General features: G+C 41.6%; 2 protein-coding genes across 2 annotated transcripts; both read right to left on the bottom strand.

Moving 5' to 3' along the window:
• Nucleotides 1-53: 53 nt before the first annotated feature.
• Nucleotides 54-1,804, bottom strand: LOC105909705 (P2Y purinoceptor 13-like). The gene has a single exon (XM_012838347.3). It carries the CDS (start codon nucleotides 1,745-1,747, stop codon nucleotides 623-625), a length of 1,125 nt encoding a protein of 374 aa, XP_012693801.2. The 5' UTR covers nucleotides 1,748-1,804; the 3' UTR covers nucleotides 54-622.
• Nucleotides 1,805-4,842: 3,038 nt separating this feature from the next.
• On the bottom strand, nucleotides 4,843-5,820 carry LOC116221758 (P2Y purinoceptor 13-like). The gene has a single exon (XM_031572896.1). It carries the CDS (start codon nucleotides 5,818-5,820, stop codon nucleotides 4,843-4,845), a length of 978 nt encoding a protein of 325 aa, XP_031428756.1.
• Nucleotides 5,821-13,116: the final 7,296 nt, after the last annotated feature.

The following is a 13,116-nucleotide window of genomic DNA, read 5'->3' as shown; positions in this document are numbered from 1 at the left end:
AAGAAATCAATGTAAGCTCGTGCCACCTAGACCTACAAATCAGAAATTAGCTCTCAAGCCAACTCATCCAGTGATGAGACCAGTTTTATTTGAAGGAAGAGTGTTAGCCTGTAATATTTTTGTACACTTGCATAGCTTTCAGACCTTATTGGTAATAAGAATGGATTGTGTTCAGAGAGGCAGAACCACTTGGGACGAAATATAAGGGATTGCTAAGCAAAAACTATATTTGAATACAAAAGTAAAATATTGATTATTTTCAATGGTGTGATGTTTATCTTTCTATTTCAAGAAAACTGAAATAGATGAAGCACAAATAAAACCGTTCTGACAGATGTGTAGTAATTGACATTATATAGTTTATACAGCAAAAGATATATATATATATATATATAACATTGTATACCTAATATACAGTACAAAATCATTTTATATTTACATTTAAAATATATATTCATTTTACTTAAAATTCAAAACTTTTCATTGAAGAGTACATGCCATGATGACCATAAAACATCTCTCAAAATCATATGCAAGAATTTAGTTTTAATCGAGTTCATCAAGATGCAGTCTCAACCTTACAAAGGAGAAACTGTGGCCGCAGTGAGCTGTGAACTCCACCCTATGAAACAGAAGAGTCCTCTGTGTTTTCCTGGGCTGTTTTGGATAACCCATACCCAAATAGTCTGAGCTCATACAACTTCTCCCGAAAGGCTTTGCATAGCAAAATGTAGATAAGTGGGTCTAGGCAGACATTGGTGGTGGCGAGCCACAAGGTGAGGCTTTTAGCAACCTTCAGTGAGGCCCAGCGGCAGTTAATCTTGTTCACCACCTGCCGCCGGACGTAAGGGATGCGTGTGATGTGGTAGGGGGCGAAGCACACCAGGAACACCACCAGAACGATAAACACCCGGGCTTTGATCTTTCGTTTCCCCTCAACATTCGTGCTCCCTGAGTTTCGGTACGACTCAATGACCTTCTTCGCTATGCACGTGTAGCAGAATCCAATGACAACCAACACAGTAAAGAAAATCACATTGCCCTCAATAACTACCGCTTTATGGTACCGTTTCCCCAGGTCATTCTTCATGGCCATGCACAGCTCAGCAGTGCCGTTCGCAGGCTTCTCACTGGTGAGTACCATGGTGGGTATGGTATTTATGCTGAGATAGAGAACCCAGATAGTGATGACAACCACCCTGCCAAACAGGACACTGTGGCCGACCCGTTTCCCAGCGGGCTGAACAATCTTGAAGAAGCGGTCGAGGCTGATGAGTCCCATCAGTATCATACTCATGTACATAGAGAGGTAGAAGACCACGCTGCTGAACTGGCACGCAAACTTACGCAACGCTTGCGGGGCCCCGGGAATCTCGCTGGCAGCCTTCAGCGGGATGATCAAGCTCATCAGAAGGTCGGCCGCAATGAGGTTCTTGAGGTACACGACGAATGAGGATTTGGTCTTAAGGTGCCAGGAGATCCAGGCTGCCATGACGTTCAGCAGAAGCGCAGGGATGAACACGACGAAGTAGAGACATGAAGCCACTAGTTTGACCGTGTTGAGATCCAGTCCACAGTCCCGCAGGGGAGAAGGTGATGATGCCATTACTGCAGTGCTCTGTATGCTGGCTATGGGAACTGCTTGATCAATGTGTCTCATATTCTCAGCAAAGCTTGGAAATGTGGCAGATGAGGAAAAGCAACCTATTTTGTCTATTTTGTAATGACATCTGGGAAATACTTTCATAACTGAAAGTCATATCCTGTGCTTTCAAACATCCTGTCCTGGACTCTTACACAACGGCACAACATTTCAAAATGTGCACACATTTGTCAAAACTGTCACTAGCAGTGTATAGTGCTTTGTATTAGAAAACAAATCCACTTATGACAAATGTATCCATAAATTGCAATGAATAAACTAATTGCGTACTTCTTTAATACTTTTCAACTAAAAATAAAACAAAAATGCAAAAGTTTCTACCATGGTGTTTCTACATAGATTTATAGACATGTCAACAGCCACTTTCTTCATCAGTCAGCATAAGCTTTGATCTTAATCAGTAACATACCACACTACCCACTGCTGTCACCTTTACACACATTGTAGGAAAGCAACATATACTGTATGCCACTAAGGACTACAACTAATAAATGTACTAATCACCCAGTCACCCAGGTTAAAATAAGGTTGTAGCAGCCAAATGGGTTGCTACAGCCAAATGTGTTGTCACTCAATGTGTAATGTCCCTGTTTGTACACTGGGTATTGCTGTGCATTGCACAGGTGTTTTTAGGCATATAGGTAGGAAGCCTACTGTTGTGGTTAGGTGTTGACCCCGGAAGGGCAAATGGTTTTGACCGCTATACCGCGAAGGTTTGAGTAACATGTCGTTGCTCTGCGTTTTAATGGACAATAAATGAAGAACTGTTTAACGAACGCAAGACGTGTATGGACTTTATCTTGCCGAGGGTAATCATCTTTAAATGATCTAAGCGCGTCAACCAGGTTATTCCTGGGGTACAACAACCCAGTAGCTCAGTAGTGTACTGTGCTCCCACAAAGGTAAAACTGTAAACTGAAACTATTTGGGAGTTCAATATTTAATGCAGTTGCAACCTGTCAAGCTACATACTGCATCTATCTGCTGGTGGAAATAGTTTCAGCAGGTTATGCCAAAGCTGAGTGGATTCATGTGATTGCTGGACACAGTGGGCACGGCCCTTCATCTTCAGTTTCACAGCTTGCAATTCAAATTTGTAACATAAACCTCAGACGGCCAAACAAGAAAATGAAATGTGGATCTAAAAATCCATGGCTTTATTAATTTATACTATCTACCCTAGTAGTTTAGCCAACATATTTCCTGTTTATCCCTGAGTTATTTGTAGGACATGTTAGCTTCACTGATGCACTCGTAATCCAATATAGGCTGTCATGGCTTGAAGTTAAGGGATCTTATTTCTTCTGTAAAGTGAGTGGTGTTGTTATGACATAAGTCTCTTGTTTTAATGTGACATTTGAATATCATCCTTGGTCATACTAAAACAACATGGGTTAGCAAGATGTTTTTATATATCATTATCATTTTGTTCTGGTCAGCATTTGTCAATGTCAGTTAGCCACATAGCACACAGGTATGATCTAGATGTCAGTTAGCAACGTAGTAGCACACAGGTATGATCTAGATGTCAGTTAGCCACGTAGCACACATGTATGATCTAGATGTTCATGGCATAGCCACAAATTCACACGCTCAAATTAAATTCACAGGGTCAGTGGCACTCATGGCCAGATGTGTGCTGTAAAACCAAATTAGAGAGATCTGTCTGGATTTTGGAACTCATAGTTGCCTCCTGATGCTGTTTGTGATCAGGTCTTGAGTTTCTCGCATCATACGGTGCTTCTAGTCATGCTTTTCTATAATGTGACATCCACCAGAATTGATAGAGAGGCTGCCAATGGGCTGTGAGAGAAACGGTGGAACTCTCCTCAGGCACTCAGTAGTATGAAATGAAACTGAATGCTAGACTTTTTAGTAAGAGATGTGTTAGGTGAAAATTCACTCAAGTTACCTCAGGACTCCGGAGTAGCAGAGCAAGTATATTTATTCGACAATAATTGTCGGGCTCACTCACAGCGCAAGGATGAGAGTGAAGCAATTTCACAAACATCACACAGGGTGTATATACGTTAAGATTAATCTAACTCTGACGCCATAATTATATCACGTCAGCAGAAACAGACACACGCGACTAAAGTCCTTTTGTGTCATCCCGGCTGTACTGTCTGTCACGCAGTTCAACCCTTCTTATTACCACTGACCTCATCCAGACATGGACAGAAAGTTCCTTCTTTTACGCATGTAGCTTACACACACAAGCTGACTAAGTGGCGTCAGCACTTAATAATCTAAGTTACACATAGGAGCACAGAAAAGCCATGTTCCCGCACACATACGCGCATGATTCGTACAAAGGCATTCATTAATACAAAGCAATTGATTAATACATTCTTTGATCATGAACAGTGAACAGTGCACTGAGACAGGCCCATAGAGGTAAACAGATTAATATTGATGTCACCTGGTGCATATAATATTTGATATACCCTGTATTAATGAGATATATTCCATTTTACTGTGACTGACAATTGTTTTATGTTATCCTCCTGTATTAAATTGTGTCGCATTTTAGAGTTTAGACCTCTTAATAATGGTACAAAAACAACAGATTGGGGGATTGTTCGAAAAAGCACAACATTTATCATTTATCATCAGAATAAGGCTCCGTTTGTATAGTCTTTTTTGCTTAGGAAGGTTTCTAACAGAGTGAAACGACCCGGAAGTATTTAAATGACAGCCATGATGAGAGCTGGTTGAATTCTCTAAATGCTTAGGAAAAGTGCTTCATTGCTTCCTTTTGTATCTCCTTTAGTATAAGGGGACATTGGACCATCTGAAAGGGTAGGAAATCATATCGTCCCACAATTCCTTGCGGCAGCAACAACAACCCAAACAACCGATCAACTTGACCCACGTCAATAATCCATATATACCGGTATGTATGTGATGATGAATAAATATACTTAAAGAGAACTGATTCGGGCGAGACAAAATTACTTGAGAAATCACATTAGCTGTATTTCGTTTAAAAAAGTGTGCTTTAGAATATTTATACAGATGATATATAAGTGATGATACATAATACACTTGCATTAGCTCTTGCACTCGTAGACTGTTAGGAAATGTACACGTTCAATCACCCAGAGTGAGTCATTAATGCTGTCACAGTCTCATATACGGAAAAGCTATTTCCACAGTGAGCTGGATATTCCACTTTTTCAAAGAGAAGTTTCCTCGCTGTTGACCTGGGCTGTAGTGGAGAACAATTGCCTAAGCAGCTTGACTTCGCACAATTTCTTCCGGAAGGCGTTGCACAGCAAAATGTAGATAAGTGGGTCCAAGCAGACATTGGTGGTGGCGAGCCACAAGGTGAGGCTTTTAGCAACCTTCAGTGAGGCCCATTGGCAGTTAATCTTGTTCACCACCTGCCGCTGGACGTAAGGGATGCGTGTGATGTGGTAGGGGGCGAAGCAGACCAGGAACACCACCAGAACGATAAACACCCGGGCTTTGATCTTTCGTTTCCCTTCAACATTAGAGCTCCCTGAGTTTCGGTACGACTCAATGACCCTCTTCGCTATGCACGTGTAGCAGAATCCAATGACAATTAACACAACTAAGAAAATCATATTGCAGAAAATAGTCACCGCGTTATGGTACCGTTTCCCCAGATCATTCTTCATGGCCATGCACAGCTCAGCAGTGTTGTTAGCAGGTTTCTCATTGGTGAGTACCATGGTGGGTATGGTATTTATACTTAATAGCACTACCCAGACGATCGCGGAGACTATCTTACCAAACATGGCGCTCTGGCCAAACAGTTTCCCACCAGGCTGTACAATCTTGAAGAATCGGTCGAGGCTGATGACACCCATCAGAACGACGCTGACGTACATGCAGAGGTAGAAAAGCACACTGCCAAACTGACAGTTAAACGCCTGTAGTCCCCATGGTGACCCGGGAAGACGGTCACCAGCCCTCAGTGGGATGATCAAAGTCATCAGAAGGTCGGCCACAACAAGGTTCTTCAGGTACACGACGAATGAGGATTTGGTCTTAAGGTGCCAGGAGATCCAGGCTGCCATGACGTTCAGCAGAAGCGCGGGGACGAACAAAATACAGTTGAGACATAAAACCACAAGGCTGATGGTCTCAAGGTCGACGCCACAGTCCAGCAGTGGAGAAGATGAAGTCATGTCTGCAGTGCTATGTGTGGTCAAGGATAACATTGTCTTTAGAAAACGTTATAGGACAGTAGGAGTTGATTTAAATATGCTATATGTTTTTAGCAAAGCACAAATGTGCAAAGATCTGATATTTGACTAATCAATGACTTGTATTTCAAATGCGCAATATGCACATATGCAATATTTAAAAATGCATTCACAATCCAGTGTTTTCATAATTATTTATAGTGTTTTGTTTCGCAAAACTAAAACACTAATAACTAAACTAAACTACTCAAAACCCTCTGATGTGTACCATAAGATGATGCCTACTCAATGTGCAATTGGGTACTTTAATAATTAATTTCAGTTGAACAACAAAAACTTACATAACCTTACCGTTTACCAAGGAGCTTCTTGGACTGTCAGGCTTCAACAAGTTGTCACGATTATCTTTGCATGAGAGGAAGTGGCAAAGTCTGTGGTTTACTGAAACAGTGTTCACATTAGCCAGAGTAGGGATCACACTTCAGAAGAGTCTGTGCTATACCTAGGGTAGGATACTGAGAGTTTTTGAAATCAGCTAATTTTTTCTCAAGGTGTTGGGGAAATACTCCAGTATAACTAAGATGATAAATATCCTGATGATTCTCCCATGGATGCTAAAGTTTCACCACTTTATCATTGAACATTTTTACAAAGTAACTGTTTAAGAGCAGCCCACTCTTGATTTACAGTTCTGCTAATGTGGGTGAAAAAGATAACAACTTTTGACAGGGAAGTCAAACCTTGTGATATGTGTGGCATGGCTAAAAGGCATAGGCTACAAAGACAGTAGGCTTACAAGTAGGCAGAGTAGAGTGTAATATGTTGCTCAATACTGTTACATGTTGCTCAATACTGCTCTGTAAAAAGTGTTGCTACAGCATTAATCATTTTTGCGTGTAGACTACCTTTTAAATTAGCCTCCTTGATTTAACATGTAGCGTAGCTGAAATGTTCATGTTGAATTTGAGTCCATCCCACCCCAAAACAACATGCACACCAGCAGCAACAAGCCTGAGTGCTTTTTATCTGAATATTTTGAATACACCGGCAAGTGTTAGGTAGTCAGTCGAGTGAAAATATAGACAATCTATTATAGGATGCTTCATGTAGAATAGTTTAGGATACTAAATGTTGTTACATCATCACAGTTGTTTGTTTGTACATTATTAGTGGTTTGTACCACAATTCTACTGACCTAGTCTCAGTTTAAAGCAACATTTCCGTAAGAACTTCCTAACAGGAAGTAACCTGCTGATAATATGCCACTTGTCAACCCTACAACAAGCGTCAAGAATGCAGAGCTCCTTCTCACAGTGTAATGAACTCCTCATCCACACTATGTGGACTCTCTGTTCTTAGATATCGTCTTTTATAATTATAGTAATTCAACACATTTTTGGGGGGAAATGACATTCGTCACTGACAGTTCCAAAGCACTCTTCTCTTCCATTAAAAGAAAATGTACAGGGGGGGAAAGGAATTGAACAACAACACTATGTAAGAATAAATAGGAAAACTGAAGTAAGCCTATAGAGGGCGCTGTGACACTAGGGAAAACATGATAAAGAATCTATTCCTAAATACACTGATGCAACTCTAAGCTCATGCAAGATCTCACATGTGATTGTGCAGCGGTATTAAAAATACTTGAAACATTTTACTCCTTTAACTCCTCTTATCATTTTTGGTAAATCAGCATAATCAGCATTTAGATTTAAATTTAGAATACCATTTGTTTCTTTGTCTACTCCTCCTATCAGTTACACACATACAACTACAATCCCTCATGCAAATACAATGTATATATGCAGTTTGCAGACGTATTAATCTGACCATTGTAATTTTCATTATAAGACAAAAGATGTTCCAAATAGAAGTTGGGGAGGAGAGAGACGGATTTGCCACTTCTCTTGACTAACCACTTCACTTCGAGGGGTCATGGGTCATATTATAAAAAACTCACTTTTTCAGTTCCTCAGTGCTACATTTGGTTTGAGCTGCCTAGGTCAGATAGGTTTTTTTGGATGATTTATTAAATTACATAATTATTTTCAAAGCAGCATACATTTATGCAAAAACTACAAAGGAGGAAAATCACAACTGTCATGAAAAACAGATTAAAGTGAGACGAAACTTAATAACACATAGATAAGAATGGGAAAACAGCAAGAAAAATAATATGTAAAAATACAATAAACAAAAACTAAAAAAAGGTAAAAAAAAAAAAAACAGATATTTTCAGACAGCACATTACAATAACGATGCACAACTTTCACAGCTGATTATTGCCAGATAGTATGGCCAAATGCCACCAAGAAAGACCTGAATAGATTACAGCTTGCACAAAACAAGGCTGCATGCTTTGCTCTACAGTGTCCTTACAGAACCAGCATACAGAGTGTGCATGCCAGTCTCCACTGGCTACAAGTTGAAGACAGGATGGCGGCTGCACTTCTTTTGTCAACATGGCGCCTCTTGCAGTCTAAAACACCAGCAGCTCAGTATAGGCAACTAAATAACAATGTAGCCTCACATAACTATGCCACTAGACGCGCAATAGAGAGTAGGTTTTCACTCCCCAGAGCTAATACCAATTTTCTTAAACGCACTGTGGAATACAGAGCCATGAAGTCATGTAACCTACTACCAACAGAAATTATAAATGTGACAAGTAAATGTATGTTCAAAAAGCAAATAATGAAACACTTGGGTACAGCGTACTTGTGACACCAGATGGTGTACATAAATGTGTAGTACTCTCTTACATGGTTTGCAGTTTTCGCTTCTATGGAATTGGATATATCAGTGTTTTATATCATGACAAAGGTAAAATTGCATAACCACTATATTATTTTTTGATATTTGTAATGTAAAATTGTATGATCATTATTTTTATGTATTTTAACTTTTGATACTTGTAATGTAATGTATGTTTTAAATGTTAGATATTGGTATTGTAATGTATGTTTTAAATGTTTGATATCTGTATGTAAGTTTTATATGTGGACCCCACTAAAAGTAGCTCTGTCTTAGGGTAGAGCTAATGGGGATCCTTCTAAATAAACAATAAATAAACAACTGGGGCCCGTTTGTCGTAGGGTTGAAGCTAAGTTAATCAATTGGCCTTTTAGCCCGTTAAGATTAGCGAGCTGGTTGAGAACAGCAAATATCGGTTCGTTAACGGCTCATCCGCATCCAAATCATGTGGTTAATTTCAACCAGGCTAAACTTATCATGGCATTTGCGCGTGCACGTCCTACTTCAAAAGGCAGGAAAGGTCGATCACCAAAACCATGATTTTCTAATGGTATTATGGTTCTAAACTCAAAGAAAAGGGCTCTTTTTTTCTCCGCTGGCGAGTAGGAGATGAACATGAACGCTTATGAAGAATACAAGACCATAATCATGGCAAAATTCAACACCGCCACCGCTGTGAGAGCAAGGTGTGATGGGATGTTTATAGGGTAATATCTATGTATGAATGCCTGATGGCAAGTGTCAACTGGTACAGAGGATCCCTCTACCGGTTCGGAACTGCAAGGTTGCAAGTTCCAATCTCCTCACCTCCTTCCTCGATATGGTTTTACATTTTCTTGTAAGTCGCTTTGAATAAAATCGTATGTTAAATGACTAAATGCAATAAATTGAAGCAGTGAAAATAAATTGTCTGTATTTCTCTCTATGCTTATCATGAGTCCACCTTAATCATTTTCTACAGTAATGATATGCTATGGTGTACTAATAACGCTCATATAATTATGAGTGCTTTGTTCTCCGCATCACCGACACTACAAAAATGTACCACTCGCAAAAAAGCGCAAGACAGTCAATGTTCGACTGTGGTGTTTGCAATAAATGACTCGAGAAGGTCTTATAAATTAATGATTCCTTGTCGGCTGAATCGGTAGCGCTCATACAAGAATAATGGATCTTGGCGATCGCAAAGAACTCTCTCCCTCCGCTAATGTAACTATCTAATATCAGTCCTTGGTCAATGGGATCCCTCCTTTTTCCGGGGGTGTGGCAAGCTTATCCAGCTACACTTAAGTTAGCCTGCCCTGGAGCAGGTTAGCGCTAATTGATATGTAACTATGGTGATTTATCAAAAGTTGCTTCCACGAACCAAAAAGAGGGGCATTTTTTATCTTAGCCTGAAAATTAGCTTGCTAAACCGCTTAGCGAGCTACGACGAATACCCCCCTGGCTGGTGACAGCCACAACACCGAATGTTGTCAAGCAGGCACCTTCCGTCATCAGTGTTTCATTGAATTAGGCCCCCAACACCTCCAGAAGGCTCCACAGTGGTGTTTAATATGAGACCGTTTCAGTTGAAAGATTAGAGAGCAAATGCAAACCTTTGCAAATGAAAGAAACCAAACCTAAATAAATGCATTTAATATAAATACTTGAAGAGAACTGATTCGGGTGAGAAGTGAGAAGTTTAACAAATTTACTTCAGAAGTTCAACAAATCCACAAAGAAAAGGTCAGCAGAATACTACTACAAAAGGCCAACTGGCTGACATAATACACTTGCATTAGCTCTTGAACTCATACACTGTTAGGAAATGTACACTTTCAATCACGCAAACTGAGTCATTAATACAGTCTTACTTACGGAAAAGCTATTTCCACAGTGAGCTGGGTATTCCACTTTTTCAAAGAGAAGTATCGCTGTTGACCTGGGTTGTAGTGGAATACAACTGACCAATCAGCTTGACTTCGCACAATTTCTTCCGGAAGGTTTTGCACAGCATAATGTAGATGAGTAGGCCCAGGCAGACATTGGTGGTGGCGAGGCACAAGGTGAGGCTTTTAGCAACCTTCAGTGAGGCCCAGTGGCAGTTAATCTTGTTCGCCACCTGCCGCTGGACGTAAGTACGTGATGTGGTACGGGGCGAAGCACACCAGGAACACCACCAGAACGATAAACACCCGGGCTTTGATCTTTCGTTTCCCCTCAACATTAGAGCTCCCTGAGTTTCGGTACGACTCAATGACCTTCTTCGCTATGCACGTGTAGCAGAATCCAATGACAACTTACACAGTAAAGAAAATCACATTGCCCTCAATAACTACCGCTTTATGGTACCGTTTCCCCAGGTCATTCTTCATGGCCATGCACAGCTCAGCAGTGCCGTTCGCAGGCTTCTCACTGGTGAGTACCATGGTGGGTATGGTATTTATGCTGACATAGAGAACCCAGATAGTGATGACAACCACCCTGCCAAACAGGGCACTGTGGCCGAGCCGTTTCCCAGCGGGCTGAACAATCTTGAAGAAGCGGTCGAGGCTGATGAGTCCCATTAGTATCATACTCATGTACATAGAGAGGTAGAAGACCACGCTGCTGAACTGGCACGCAAACGCACGGAACGCTTGCGGGGAATCTCGCTGGCAGCCTTCAGTGGGATGATCAAAGTCATCAGAAGGTCGGCCGCGATGAGGTTCTTCAGGTACACAACGAATGAGGATTTGTTCTTAAGGTGCCAGGAGATCTAGGCTGCCATGACGTTCAGCAGAAGCGCGGGGACGAACAGAACAAAGTTGAGACATACAACCACAAGGCTGATGGTCTTAATGTCGATGCCACAGTCCAGCAGTGGGGAAGGTGAAGTCATGTCTGCAGTGCTATGTGTGGTCAAGGATAACATGTGCATTGTCTTTATTTTGTAGGACAGTATGAGTTGATTTGAATATGCTATATGTATTTAGCAAAGCACAAATGTGCAAAGATCTGATATTTTACTAATCAATGACTTGTATTTCACATGCTGTGCTGTCATGTACGCTTTCTTACTTAATTTGTAGTGTTTTGTATCGCAAAACTAAAACACTTATAACTAAACTCAAGTACTAAAATCCCTCTGATGTGTACCATAATACAATGCATACTAAATGTGCAATTGTGTACTTTAATAATTAATTTCAGTTGAACATCAAAAACTTGAACATCAAAAACTTGTGTCAGAAGTGGGATGCCCTGCTGTGAGGTCATCGGAGGCGCACCCGTGAACATTGTGTGAGGGACCCCCAGGAATGTTGACCCCGTGTGAAGGACCCCATGGTTGGGTAAAGCACTTGTGAAGCACTTGTGTGTGTGGGGTGCTCTGGATGGGAGAAGCATGATTGGTGTATGCGTGAGGGATGTCTGTGTACGTGAAGCGCATGGGTGCGCTTCCCGAAGGTGAGGGCAGTGTGACGATGTGATCGTCCCTACGGTTGAATATGCTCTCTGGCTGCCATGCCATTGAGCCGGGCTCTTTGGTGTGGCGGTCAGAGTGCATGTTTGGCACCCTGTAGACCCGGGTTTGAGTCCGGGTGGGGTGACCACGCTCTCCCTTCGCTACAGGGTGAAAGACATTTCTGGAGACGGTACCATATTTAGACCCAGACACTCCAAATCACAGTTTGTGAATAATATTTCATTGCAGCTAATTGAATCGTTTACATAACACAAAACGCCACTACCTTTACCATGTTTTCGATCATTTCTAAATATCTTGAAACCTGGCACAGTTATGGCTGCATTGGGCGAATTTTCATGTAACCATGATTCCGACATCGTTAAATAATCGATATTTGACTCGTGTAAGAGATGCTGAACTTGTTCACATTTAGAGATAATACTTCTAATGTTTTTATATGACCACCTAAGAGTCCTTTGGGTTTGCTACTAGCATCCCAAATAAGTTTTAGAGTCATTGACAGTTTTAAAGATATTCCATTTGCGTTGCTTGATTATAGCTCTATGTATGCGACTGGTAACTAATGTAGGCCTAGAACAGTGAACTGCGGGTTTATCAGTTTCATCGCATGATCCCACCGCTCCGGGTATGGCGCTGAGCAGCGAAAGTCGAGCTGCTTCAGTTCTCTGTCCATTGTCGCTCCCTGGATCTCTTGCCGCGTTGAAAGCCGTCTCCTCTCCGGGACCGCTCCACCAGCTCGGGCCTCCAGTGCTGACAGTCACCGCCTCCCCAGGATCAGGATTCCTCTCCATCCTCCATGGCTCGATCGGTACGCAGACTGCAGCCACCCGACCACTCTCCTCGCTCCCCACGGCTTTCCGATGACTCGCCCATATCCAGCAGGGAGATCCACGTTAGTTGCAATGCCAGCAAATTCAATACAGGTATCTCTGGCCACTGATCTTACCTGAGAAACGGTGTGGCCGTCGTTCCCCATGACTACCGAGGGCAGTCCTATTTTTCTCCCTCCTTTCCTTCACGATTGCACCAGCTCTTATTCCCCGTCTGTGTTTCCTTATCACGGCAGGTAA

The sequence above is a fragment of the Clupea harengus genome, chromosome 9, assembly GCF_900700415.2.
Source record: "Clupea harengus chromosome 9, Ch_v2.0.2, whole genome shotgun sequence".
Taxonomy (NCBI): domain Eukaryota; kingdom Metazoa; phylum Chordata; class Actinopteri; order Clupeiformes; family Clupeidae; genus Clupea; species Clupea harengus.
This window is presented reverse-complemented; position numbering and strand designations above follow the sequence as displayed.

Excerpts from the sequence above, each read along its gene's own strand:
- LOC116221758 (XM_031572896.1), bottom strand. The coding sequence starts at position 5,820 with ATGACTTCATCTTCTCCACTGCTGGACTGTGGCGTCGACCTTGAGACC.
- LOC105909705 (XM_012838347.3), bottom strand. The coding sequence starts at position 1,747 with ATGAAAGTATTTCCCAGATGTCATTACAAAATAGACAAAATAGGTTGC.